Source organism: Cetorhinus maximus, chromosome 14 (assembly GCF_964194155.1).
Source record: "Cetorhinus maximus chromosome 14, sCetMax3.hap1.1, whole genome shotgun sequence".
Taxonomy (NCBI): domain Eukaryota; kingdom Metazoa; phylum Chordata; class Chondrichthyes; order Lamniformes; family Cetorhinidae; genus Cetorhinus; species Cetorhinus maximus.
Window position 1 is genome coordinate 89,310,043 of NC_135892.1, and position 13,736 is coordinate 89,323,778.

General features: G+C 41.8%; 1 protein-coding gene across 5 annotated transcripts in view; it reads left to right on the forward strand.

Moving 5' to 3' along the window:
- The window catches only part of LOC144689807 (tetratricopeptide repeat protein 7A-like), a 324,990-nt gene that overhangs the window by 61,774 nt on the left and 249,480 nt on the right, over positions 1–13,736 (forward strand). For all 5 annotated transcript variants that reach the window (XM_078557204.1, XM_078557205.1, XM_078557206.1 and 2 more), the window contains one exon: positions 11,179–11,257. In XM_078557204.1, the coding sequence (XP_078413330.1) occupies positions 11,179–11,257 (79 nt within the window). The remainder of the gene's footprint in view (positions 1–11,178; positions 11,258–13,736) is intronic.

Here is a 13,736-nt window from a genome sequence, read left to right on the forward strand (position 1 = left end):
GAGTAAAGAGAAACCCTTCCTATTGGCGGAAGGGTCGAGAACTGGAGAAACAGATTTAAGGTAGTTGGCAAAAGAAACAATGGCAACACGTAGAAAAACTTTTTAATGTAGTGAGCGGTTACAATCCGAAATGCATTGCCTGAGAGGAAGATTTAATTGCGTCTTTCATAAGGAAATTGGGTAAGCACCTGAGTGGGAAAAAAAATACAGGAATACAGGGAAAGAGCAGGGGAGTGGGGCTAACTGAATTTCCTTGTAGAGAGCTGGCATGAATTCGACAGGCTGAATGGTTTCCCTCTGTGCTGTAACCATTCTATGATTCAATGCTTATTGTTCTGAAAAAAAAAATTCTCAGCACTTCCAGGTTCCATCATTCCTACTGCAATTCTAACAAGCCTTCCCAGTGCTACCAAAATCCATTATTCTCTTACTTCCCAATATCGCCACACGCTTGGTATTAGTCTGTAACTTTGTGCTTTAATCGATAATATTTAAATAAGGAGGTGAAACTACATATAATCACGTTCATTCATTTAGGATTATTTCAGAAAGGTGGACAGAGTTGATTAATTTAGTTCTGAAAATGAGTAAAATTCTCAATAATAAAAGTTTTTCGTATTTACTTATTGTAACTCAGTAGTCCTGATACTGCAGCATGCATAACATGACATAGCATTCCCAATGTTATAAAACAGATGTCCCCCAACCCACCAGGAGCAACACCATGGGAAATTCATTAATGCCTATTGATGTCTAATTCTCTTTTAAAAGAATTTATGGACTTGCTGCAACTACAGCTTGTGGTAAAGATTCCACATTCTAACCACATTTAGTGTTAGGATTTTTTAAACCTCCCCTTTAATTCTTTCCCTGATGGCAAAAGCTCTTTGCACCTTCAGATGAGATATCTATGTTTGGTGCGAACAGGTCAACGTTGCATTTTTATAAACTGTCCAATAATGCTAAAGCAGTAAAATTTGATCATTATTTAGCAGCATAGAAACAAGGAAGAAGTTTGTAATGTCATTCTTCCTTCCAAATTCTTTAAAACTACAGTAATTCCTGGCTTAATATTGTATTTGCATTTCTGAAAAGTGCGACTTTAAATGAAACGTTAAGTGAATCAGATTTTCCCATTACAGTCAATGTCAAAGTCTTAGTTAGGTTTCATAGAGCCTTTCCTGTCAGAAAAAAACATAAAATGTTATATGCTGTAAGTTTAAATACTGTATTTTGCTAAATTGCCACATTTGTAAACAAAATAACTTCTAAAATGAAATAAGTTTTAAAATATAAAAGAAGTATTCTAAGTCGTTCTACTTACCTTCTGCTTGCTGCCTTTCCTGCTCACTGCTTCTCATCTCTCCTCTTCGCTCTGTCTCCTGCTCCCTGGCCCTCCGGCTTGTTGGCAGTCATGAGCCCTGACCCTCCTGCTGACAGATCCTCCCACTCCCCGACCCTCCTGGTTGCCGCCAGCTCTCCCGCTGGCCGACCCTCCCACTCGCCGCTTCCCTCTCCCGAACTCTCACTGCGAGTGTAGACTCAGGAGCTGAGCAGCAAGAGGCAGGGAGAAACCTAGTGAGTGAGAGCAACTTCGAGTTGCAGGATCGTGGAGGTAAGCCCCAAGTTGGAGAGGCAGCGAGTGGGAGGGTCAGCCAGTGGGAGGATCAGTGGCGAACTGGGGGTGGGGTGGATGGTGTGTGTCAGGGAGTGGGAGAGGCTGCTCCAAAATGGCACTGATTGGGTCACACGACACTACGTTACACTCAGCATGAAACAACATTAATGTGAATCCACAGTGCTAAATGTGAATGCCGGCCCCATTAAAAGCATGACGTTAAATTGAAATGACTTAAAGTGGGGCAACTTAAAGTGAAGACTTACTGTATTTTCCCCATGTGTCATATGTAAATGCAGTGCAACATTTAAATCTTCACCACTTACTTAACTACACGTATTATTTAATATGCCATGAATTGTACAACACTTAATAAAGTGAGAACATTTGGGAGATATGTCACTCTTTTTACTTGTAATGCTAGGGGTTTGTTTCAATTCAGGGTATATGGGCAAAGAAATTAATGCTGATGGTTCTGGCATGCAGGCTATACAGAATGGTAAAGCACAATTTACCATATTTTGACTTCTTGATATGTAGTTAGGAAGAAGGAAAATTCGGTTTAATAATAACATTGTCCAATGTGAAACTGAGCCTTACAAGCTTGGCAGTTTGAGTCTGAGCCCTGATTTTTGCACAACTCATTGATGTCTGCTGGTTACCAGGAGGGACTTTGTAATTGGTGTCAAATGTCTGGGGTATAAAGGGGAGACCTCTCGATCCTCTTCCATTTTAGTACCCTTGCTAGAAAGTTAGGAGAGGACACGATCGGGCTGTGGTATGATGCTCACAAGACAAAGAAGTCTGCCGATGCACCCTGTCTTGATTGAAACTGAAAACTGGCCATTTGGACTAGAAGCTGGAGGATTGTCAGTTCTCTTGGAATTGTACTGTAACATGAATCACCACCTTCAGTAGGAAGGGTGAAGAGATTTGAAACATGAAAAGACATTGGCAAATAACTTGCAGTCAAAATAACAATGAAGCTAATGGCACTCACCATTATTTGTGCACAGATGTTACAGCAACTTCAGATGAAGGAGAAGTTTGGAAAATTAGGTGCTAAGGGTTAATTACTGCCAGGGAAGCTCTCTGGTACTGAAAATCAACTATTCCAAGTATGGGATATCATTCTTTCATGCTTTAATTGTTGTTGGGGATTGCAAAAATGTAACATCTAAAATGTTATTTTGCCTTTTCCTTTCTCTCTCTCTCACCTAATCCAGTCTTTCTTTCCCTCCCTATTTCTCTTTCTGATTCGATATTAAATTCACCCATTCAAATTTACACTTCTGCACTTGTCTGGTTATTCCGATTGGTTAAAAAGTTACAGAGTTGCTTGCCCTGTCCCAGATGCCCAATTCTTCTCGCTGCAACTTTAGACTGTAACTTAATCACTTTGTTTTTTTTAAATTCATTTATGGGATGTGGGTGTCGCTGGCTAGGCCAGCATTTATTGCCCATTCCTAATTGCCCTTGAGAAGACGGTGGTGAGCTGCCTTCTTGAACTGCTGCAGTCCACGTGGTGTAGGTACACCCACAGTGCTGTTAGGAAGGGAGTTCCAGGATTTTGACCCAGCGACAGTGAAGGAATGGCGATTTATTTCCAAGTCAGGATGGTGAGTGATTTGGAGGGGAGCTTCCAGGTGGTGCTGTTCTCATGTATCTGCTGCCCTTGTCCTTCTAGCGGTCATGGGTTTGGAAGGTGCTGACTAAGGACCCTTGGTGAGTTTCTGCAGTGCATTTTGTAGATGGTACACACTGATGCCACTGTTCGTCAGTGGTGAAGGAAGTGAATGTTTATGGAATGGGTGCCAATCAAGCGGACTGCTTTGTCCTGATGGTGTCAAGCTTCTTGTATTGTTAGAGCTGCATTCATCCAGGCACATGGAGAGTATTCCATCACACTTCTGACTTGTGCCTTGTAGATGGTGGACAGGCTTTGGGGAGTCAGAAGTGAGTTACTCGCCTCAGGATTTTAGCCTCTGACCTGCTCTTGTAGCCACAGTATTTATTTGGCTAGTCCAGTTCAGGTTCTGGTCAATGGTAACCCCCAGGATGTTGATAGCGGGGGATTCAGCAATGATAATGCCATTGCATGTCTCTTCAAGCTTGAAGAGGTAAAACCAATAGAACCATTGTAGGGGAGTTTGCAGCAGTACAAATAGGAAACAGTCTGAAAAGAAATCATTGGGATACCAAAAATGTTATGTGCAAACCTGCACTTAAAAACTTTCTCAAAAATTGAGAAAGTAGTACTTTAATTGGATAGAGCCAATGGGTGAATCAGCTGGTCACCTTTCCTAGTATTTCACAGAGCTGCATAAACAGATTGCTCACCTAAGGAATAGTTTGCAGTGTGCCTTAGAATCCATGGGGTAGATAAAGACATTGATATGGAATTTTAAAGGAAGTGCAGAAACAGGCAGACCTGTGAGAGTACGTACACAATGCTTTGAAGGTGCCAGGATAAAGTTGAAAAGGCTGTTAAAAGCAACTGGCACCTTGCTTTTATATATAGAGGTATAGAGTACAAAAAAAAGGAAATTATGCTATTTCTTTATAAATCACTAATTAGGCCCCAGCTGGATTATTGAGTCCAGTTCTGAATACCATATACTGGGAAGGATGTTGACCCCTTGGGCTGGATTTTCACATTGGAGGCAAGAAACAGGACTCCGTACTGTTTTGGGGCCATGAACCTGCCCCCAGGCCCTGTTACCCTTTTGGATTTTCATGGAGACTTGGAGATAAGATCACTGCTCAGATGGTACACAGACCCTTGAAGCTGGAAGGCCAGTTTGACAGGAGCAGCTGGCTGCAATACAGAGTAAGTAACTGAAAGGGCACTTCATATTGGAGGTACCCGCTCGACAACTTTATAAAAAAAAATGTTTAAATAAAAAACATACAGCAGTCGGGCCACCACTTGGGTGGGGGTGGTGGGGTGATGCAAGCTGGGGGCAGGGAGGGGGCTGGTGGTGAATCCTGTGCAGTGCTCTTTGGCTGCACCCAGAGTCAGGCAGACAGGAAGAGCCTTGAGGCCTGCCTGGAGTGCTGGCCACCCCAGCCTGTGGTTTGGTGCCTGACTCCAGGCAGGTAAACTATGCCCTCTATGCGGAACACCTTCGGTCTGTCCGCAAGCATTACCCAGACCTCCCTGTCGCTTGCCATTTCAACACTCCACCCTGCTCTCATGCCCACATGTCTGTCCTTGGCTTGCTGCATTGTTCCAGTGAAGCTCGACACAAACTGGAGGAACAGCGCCTCATCTTCCGTCTAGGCACTTTACAGCCTTCCGGACTGAATATTGAGTTCAACAATTTTAGATCATGAACTCTCTCCTCCATCCCCACCCCCTTTCCGTGTATTCCCCCTCCTTTTTGTTTTTTCCAATAATTTATATAGATTTTTCTTTTCCCACCTATTTCCATTATTTTTAAATGTATTTCCACCCATTGTTTTATCTCTACCTTTTAACCTTTTTAGTATTCCTTCACCCCACCCCACCCCCACTAGAGCTATCTGTACCGTGTTTGTCCTGCTTTCTACCCTTAATTAGCACATTCCTTTAGATAATATCACCACCTTCAACACCTCTTTGTCCTTTTGTCTGTAACATCTTTTGGTTATCTCCACCTATTATTGGCTTCTTGTCCCAACAACCCCCCCCCCACCCCCTCTGCCCTTAAACCAGCTTATATTTCACCCCTTTCCTATTTTTACTTAGTTCTGTTGAAGGGTCATGAGGACTCGAAACGTCAACTGTACTCTTCTCCAACGATGCTGCCAGACCTGCTGAGTTTTTCCAGGTATTTCTGTTTCTGTTTTTGTACGCCTTCTATTGGTTTGGGAAACTGGAGGCCGACTGGAAAATTCCTTTGTCAAAGTAGCTGTCACCGTGTGTAGCTTTGGCAAACCGGCATGCCGACCGGCGTCATTATTTTTGGGCCCTATTCACCTCCATTTCCACCCCTTGGAGAGGATGCAGAGGATATGTATGGGAATGCTTGCAAGGATGCAAGATTTCAGTTATGTGGTGATTAGAGAAGCTGGGTTTGTTGTCTTTAGAGCAGAGAAAGTGAAGGTGAGATTTATTAGAGGTGATCAAAAATGAAGTGTTTTGATAGAGCAAGGAAAAACTGTTCCATAAGAATATACAAAATAGGAGCAGGGGAAGATCATAGAGTCAGTTGAGCTTTCTCTGCCATTCAATATCTTGGCTGACCTTGGGCTTCAGCTCCACTTTCCTGCCCACTCCCCAAATTCCTCCATTCCCTAAGCGACCAAAAATCTATCTCAGCCTTAAATCTATTCAATTATGGTACATCCACAACCCTCTGGGGTAGAGAATTCCAAAGGTTCACAATCCTTTGAGTGAAGAACTTTCTCCTCATCTCAACCGTATATGATTGGCCCCAATGCTGAAACTGTGCCCCCTTGTTCTAGATTCCCAAGCCAAGGGAGAGAACATCTCAGTATAAACCATGTCAAGCCACTTCAGAATCTTGAATGTTTTAATGAAATCCCCTCTCATTCTTCTTAACCCCAGAGAATACAGACTCAATTTACTCAGCCTCCCATCATAGGACAACCCTTTCATCCCAGGGACAAACCTGGTGAACCTTCACTATACTGTCTCCAATGCAAGTATATCCTTCCTTAATATGGAGACCAACATTACACACACTATTCTAGGTGCGGTCTCAGCAAAGCCCTGTATAATTATAGCAAGACTTTATTATTTTTGTACTCCAATCCCCTTGCAATAAAAGCCAACATGCCATTTGCTTTCCTAAGTACTTGCTGTATTTGCATGCCAACTTTTTGTGTTCCTTGTACGGGTGCACCCAAATCTCTTTGAACATCGACATTTACAAGTTTCATGCCTTTTAAAAAATATTTTCTGTTCTTACGACCAAAGTGAATAACCTCACACTTCCAACATTATGCTCCATCTTCTGCCTTGTTGCCACCCATTTAACCTGTCTAAGGTTGCAGTCTCTTTGTGTCCTCCTCACAGCTTGCATTCCCACCTAGCTTTGTATTGTCAGCAAACTTAGATACATTACCCTCTGCCCCTTGGCCTAAGTCATTAATATAGATTGTAAATAGCTGAGGCTCCAGCACTGATCCCTGCAGCACTCCACTAGTCACAGCCTGCCAACTTGAAAATGCCCCATTTATCCCTACTTTCTGCCACCTGTCCATTAACAGATCCCCTATGCGTTCTAATATATCACCCCCAACTCCTTGAGCCCTTACCTTGTGTATTAAACTTCCGTGTGGCACCTTATCGAACCATTTGGAAATGGGAGTATACATCTACTGATTCCCCTTTATCTGCCCTTGTAGTTACATCCTCAAAAAAAAACTCCAATAACTTTGTCAAAGAGGATTTCCCTTTTGTAAAGCCATGTTGACTTGTTCTAATCACACTATGCTTTTCTAAGTGTATTGTTGAGACTTCCTTAATAATAGATTCCAGCACTTTCCCGATGACTGATGTCAGGCTAACTGGCCTATAGTTCCCTGTGTTCTGTCTCCCTACTTTCTTGAATAGCGGTGTTACATTTGCTAACTTCCAATCTGTTGGGAGTATCCCTGAATCTGGGGAATTTTGGAAAATCATGGCCAGCATGTCCAGCATCTCTGCAGCTATCTCTCTTAGAACCCTAAAATGTAGGGGTCGTCAGGTCCTTGGGATTTGTCAGATTTTAGTTCCTTGAGTTTCTCCAGTAGTTTTTCTCTGTTGATATTAATTTCCTTAATTTCCTCACTCTCTTTAGCAGCTAGGTTATCCTCTATTCCTGGTATGTAACTTGTGTCTTCTCCTGTGAAGACAGACTCAAAATACTTATTCAATGCCTCTGCCATTTCCTCATTACCCATGAGAATTTCTCCTCTGTCTGCTTCTAAGGGGCCAATGTTTACTTTAGTTACTCTCTTCCATTGTCTATTCTTGTAAAAGTTCTTACAATCTGTTTTTACATTCCTGCCTAATTTACTCTTTCTATTTTTTCCCTTTTTATCAACTTTTTGTTGGCTCTTTGCTGGTTTCTAAAACATTCCCAATCCTCAGACTTATTACTATTCTTTGCAACCTTATAAGCCTCTTCTTTTAATCTCATAGTATCCTTAGCCTCCGGAGCAGAAGGGGTCAATAACCAGAGGGCATGAATTTAAGATAATTGGCAAAAGACACAGATAGTCGTTTGGTAGTACAGAACTTGAGTATTGCTGACAAAAGAGACACGTTGAAGCTTTTCATCATGCACTCAACAGGACACTTCGCAAGAATACCAATATAAGGGAGAAACAACAATTTTTGCTGTATGAGAAGAGAGTGCTGATTGGTTGGCAAGTGGACTCTGCTTGTAGAGGTGTTGCCATTGGGATTGCATCAGTAATAGTGACTGCCAAGCATTGCTTGAAATTTAAACCAGGCAGCTTGACTCTGATTGGTCAATGCATTGCCCTGAGGAATGAGTCAGCAAATGCTGTCACTTATTTTGTTTAACTGAAACAGGTGCAAAGTGTGCACATGTTCTTTCTGCCTGCAAAGAACAGCGCCCTGTATATCAATATATGCAGTTTCCAGTACACTCAAATGCAGCACACTGCGAGCCCAACTGACAATCTTAAATTGGCTGTCAGTGTAATTATTAGCACACTGAGGATTATTTAGCAAATGTTGTGCAATAGCGGAATCACATCTAATGTTGGACACTGTGTTTTGAGCTTTGCAAGTATGGGCTGGTTGGGTACGGCTTGTACCCTGCCTGTTGTGAGCAGCGGCTGGGACATGCTGTTTGATACGATCCGGCAGGCTTTGAGACATACGGCCCACACTGGCACTGAATTTCATTTACCACATTACTCATTTGTGTGATAGGCAGAATGTCCTTTTGGCCTGATGGGCAGCCTCCTGTTAGTGGTGAATACCACTCGTGTTGCTACAGCATAGTAGCAGTGTTAAACAGCTAACTTCACCTGTTGCTCAAATTTTTTGAGATACCTTGCCCTTCCAGGGTAATCTGAGGTAGACTGGGCACTTTTCAGGGCTGAAAGTGATGGCCTTAGGCCCATTCATGAGTTTGCACAAAAAAGTATAAATAGTTTTTTTCTCCTTATATAGGTATTCTTGCAGTGTCCTGATGAATGCAAGACAAAAAGCTTTGACATTTCTCTTTTTTCAGCAATACAAAAGAAACAAGAGGAAGATGAGAATTGTTTTAATGCAGCGAATTGTTATGATCTGGAATGCAATGCCCAATGGATGGTGGAAGCGGATGCAACAGTAACTTTCTAAAGGGAATTGGATAAGCACTGAAAAGGGAAAATTTACATGGGGCTATGTGAAAAGAGCAAGGAAATGAGACTAATTGGATATCTCTTTCAAAGAGCTAGCATTGACCGAATGACCACCTTTTCTGCTGCATCATTCAATGAAACCATTATTCTAATTGTGCTAATGTACCCTAAATATGGACAGAACTTGTGGATTGCTACAGATATACTCATGTCCATATCATGAACAGCACCTATAATGAAGTGTGTTGAAATGGTTAGTTGATAAATTCTAAGGGTGACTTAAGTAAATATTTAATAGTTACACTGTTAATTGAGTGCCAAATGACTAGTAGGTAAACATGACTTTGTGGTTTTACACTGGCGTCCTAAATACTTTATTGGGTGAGTATGGTATCACTTAAACTTACTCGCTTAGTTAAACAAGCTATCAGTAAATGGCCCCTCAAATGCTGCAAGTGGCTTCTGTGTGCATCATATATTGACAGTTTCAAGAGGCATTCAGATTGGTTTCTAGAGAGAGTGAAGGAGGGATAGGTCAGGAACTAATTTCTTCTGCCATATAGCTTTTTTCTGTTCCCACCTGTATTTGTGTTCTTGTGTAAATGCTTATATATGAGGACATCTTTCACTCTGTAGATCACCTAGTAACTCCGAGTTGAATTTGTTTTGAATAGGTTAGCACCAGAGGATAGGAATGTACTCAGCATTCATTAGTTGCAGAGTATTCAGCATTCACATTGAAGATACCCACCATCGTGTTGTGTGGCTCTACCGCCTTGCTAAATGGGATTGATCTCAAACAGATCTAGCAGCTCAAAACTGGGCATCCATAAGGTGCTGTGGACTATCAGCAGCAGCAGAGTTGTATACAATCTGTAATCACATGGCCCGGCAAATCCTCCACTCTACCATTGACCATCAAGCCGGGGGATCAACCCTGGTTCAATGAAGAGTGCAGGAGGGCATGTCAGGAGCAGTACCAGGCATTCCTAAAAATGAGGTGTCAACTTGATGAAGTTACGGCACAGGACTACTTTCATGCGAAACAGTGAAAGCAGCATGCGATAGACAGAACTAAGTGATCCCACAAGCAATAGACCAGATCTAAGCTCTGCAGTCTTGCCATATCCAGTCGTGATTGGTGCTAGACAATTAAGCAACCAACTGGAGAAGTAGGCTCCACAAATATCACCATTCTCACTGAGGGAGGGAAGCCTAGGAGTGCAAAAGACAAGGCTGAAGCATTTCCAACAATCTTCAATGAGAAGTGCCAAATGGAAGATCCATCTTTGCCTCCTGCCTAGAACCCAGGATCACAGATGCCAGTCTTCAGCCAATTCAATTCAATTCAGTTCCATGCGATATCAAGAAACAGCTGAAGGCACTGGATATCACAAAATCTATGGACCCTGACAACATTCCGGCAATAATACTGAAGACTTGTGCTCCAGAACTAGCTGTGCCCTTCGCCAAGCTGTTCCTGGCATCTACCCACTAATGTAGAAAATTACCCAGGTACGTCCTGTCCACAAAAAACGGGACAAATCCAACCTGGCCAATTATTGGCCCATCAGTTTACTCTTAAACATAAGCAAAGTGATGGAGTGGGTCATCAACAGTGCTATCAAGTGGCACTTAGACAGCAATAACCTGCTCACTGACTCTCAGTTTGGGTTCCGTCAGGGCTACTCAGCTCATGACCTCATTACAACCTTTGTCCGAACATGGACATGAGAATTGAACTCAAGATACGAGGTGGGATTGACTGCTGTTGACATCAAGGCAGCATTTGATCGAGTGTGGCATCAAGGAGCCCTAGCAGTCATGAGGTGTACCTTAATTAAAGTGACAACAATTCCTTGACTTGGGTAATAGTTACTGAATCTCTATAGTTAAAAATCTATAAGGGGTTATTGCCAGCAAGGTAGTTTAATTGTGTAATTTTAACCAAGCATGTTTTTTTTGGGGTGGGGTTGTTCTGTAAGACTGTTTAACTGTGTAACTTCTATCTTGTGTGCTTAAAGTTTTGTTTTCTTTTTAATAAATCTTTTAATTTTTAAAATTCTAAAGGTGTTACTGGAGTACTGTGCTTTTGAGGTCAGTAGCTGTTCCTCCTCAATTTCACAATAAAAAAAATAGCTTATGATCAGTGAGATAGACTTCACTCAGGGGCCTGGCTTTCTCAGCAATAACATCAGCTATGGTCGTAACAACAGCAACACATCTCTTGTGTTTCTTTCTCACAGGAACATAGTCAAGGGAGTAAAACGAATTCGGGAAACACTAAGAGCTGTAGAAACGAGAGCCACGCAGAATTTCAGAATGGTAAGGCTGAAATTTTTTTAGTTTTTAATTTCTGAAGCAGCTGAACATATTGAGCGCATTCTTTAATATGAAAAGCAAGGGCCAAGTCTGTGCACCTCCACACTGACAGATACGCTAATCAGCTCTCCACAGCAACCTGCCAGCTTTGGACAATGTGCATTATCCCTAGCTCCTCACACAATGTTCCATTTGGCACTACTAGGCTGATTAATTTATGTCACACAAAAACCCTTAGCATTGAGTTGATGGTGCATGGTGCAGCCTGAAGCTCAATGTCATCATGTTGTATGTCTGGCTATGCCCATGAGGTGGAGTAATGATTCTTCAATAATGTTTATGAAAGCTTGTATTAGCTACAAGTTGAAGTAATAAATGTTGATCAGGCAGCCTCAACTGCCAGGAGGTGATGAGTGTTCGAGGAATCGACTATCAGCCAGAATAGCTTCATAAGGGTATACAGATTTTTCTCATAAATTTCAATGGAATTTCACGTGGCCTCATACTCATTTACAGAACCAATAGCTTCTTGTTACTTATATAGTTTTAAATTCCTGAGAGGCTTGGTTACAGTGGATTCAGTAAAATCATTCAGTGCGTAGATAGTGACGTGTTAGAGCTTGAGATCTGAGTTCATATGCAGCTTTCTTCTGATTGGGTGCTAATGATGTAACAGTAAAGTGGGGCTAATTTTATACACTGCCAAAGAGACATTGATGTGGTCATTATGGCTCAATGTATCTGCAGTTTTCTGTACTCCTCTGAGTATCTTAAATGAATACTTATAATATATGTGTAGCTATGACACTGAATTAATTTAGAGCTTACATTTTACTCTTCCTGCCTTTTTTCTTTTCAAGGGAAATCATAAAGTAGTCAAGAATAGGAATTGAAATTCAGTGAAAAGCAAATTTAAAGGGTTTTATTTGTGCTGATGATCAAGTCTATGTTTGAAGTAAATACTCCCTCATTCCAGTAGGTGGTGTTAGCAAGATGTTCCTTAACCCCATCTATTGTGTAAATCTCCGTGCGTAAATCAACCCGACATAAAAGGTAATCCTATTTCTCCGGCCCCAAAAATCACATTTTTGCATGTACTCGGTGTATAAGTCAACCCTTTTCAGCCACAGCATGCTATACTCGCAATAGTAGTCAGCCTCAATTTTTCACCCCATAAATGTATGTTTTACTCACTGGTGCCTGATAACTGGGTGTAAGGGATCAGGCAGGCGATACGGACTGCGTTGTGAAGATGTGCGGGAGTTTAAGATACACCCACACTTCGCAATGGATGCCAGTGATATTTCAAAATGTCAACACCCACATCAGTGGCTCACTATCAAACTTGGTGTATAGGTCAAGTCAACTCCCATTTTTAGAGTGTTTTTTTCGAGGCTTCCAAGGCCGACTTATGTGCTATAGGGTAATCATTTATTTTCTGTCGTTAACTTGTAAATTTTTATTTTCAACCTAGTCAAGTTTGAAATTTTGTTTGATTATATTCAAGGAGAAGATTCCATTTTCCTTCCTTCCAAGTCTTACCAGTGGTTATTTCTGTTTGTCAGAAGAATAATTAGATTTTCAAAGAACCTTTTTTAACTACTTCTTTCCTGAAGGTGCTACAGTATGGCCCATGAACCCATGAGTGTTGGCCACGCTCTTGTAGCTCACCCAAGTGATTATTTTTCAATTGTAAACTTAGACAGTTTTATTTGTTGGGTTATTTAAATCTGGAGATTGGAAGAACATAACAGCAAAACCTGATCTATGCTCTGATAACATGAGCACTTTCTAGAAGGAGTCACTAGACAGGGATCAGGAATGAAATCTGTAGCTTGCATTCTCCAGCAGCCCTAAGGACATGGAAGCTAATTTATATCAGCTCAGGTACCACTTCATGTGAGATCATAGAAATTGGTACAGACTCATAACATTATAGCCTTCCTCTTCTTCAGTACTGTGCCTGGAGCCCTCTTGTTAATGGAGTAGATTCTGGCCATTGCATGCTCTACGTGGGGATAGTCCTGAGAACAGAGTTCCTGCATACAGTATATGAGACTCCAAGATAGGGACAGTGGTGAAAGGGGAAAAAAAATGAGGGGGAACAAATGGATGGCAATGGAAGTGAGAGGGAAAGGGGGCAATCTGGAAGCAGCACTTTAGAAAGTACCCAGGAAAGGGCAGCAGATTTCCTTCCTGAGGGACATTAGTGAACCAGACGGGTTTTTACAACAATTGACAATGGTTTCATGGTCGTCATTAGATTTTTAATTCCAGGGTCTTATTAGATTCACATTTCTATCTGCTGTGGCAGGATTCGAACCCGGGCCCCCAGTGCATTATCCTGGGTCTCTGGATTACTAGTCCAACAACAACACCACTACGCTTTCACCTCCCTAGTTTGAAGCACCTTAACATTTTTTCTTTTAGTTAAAGCTGCTCTTATAAATGCAAGTTGCCATTCAGAGGGGAAGGAGAATTA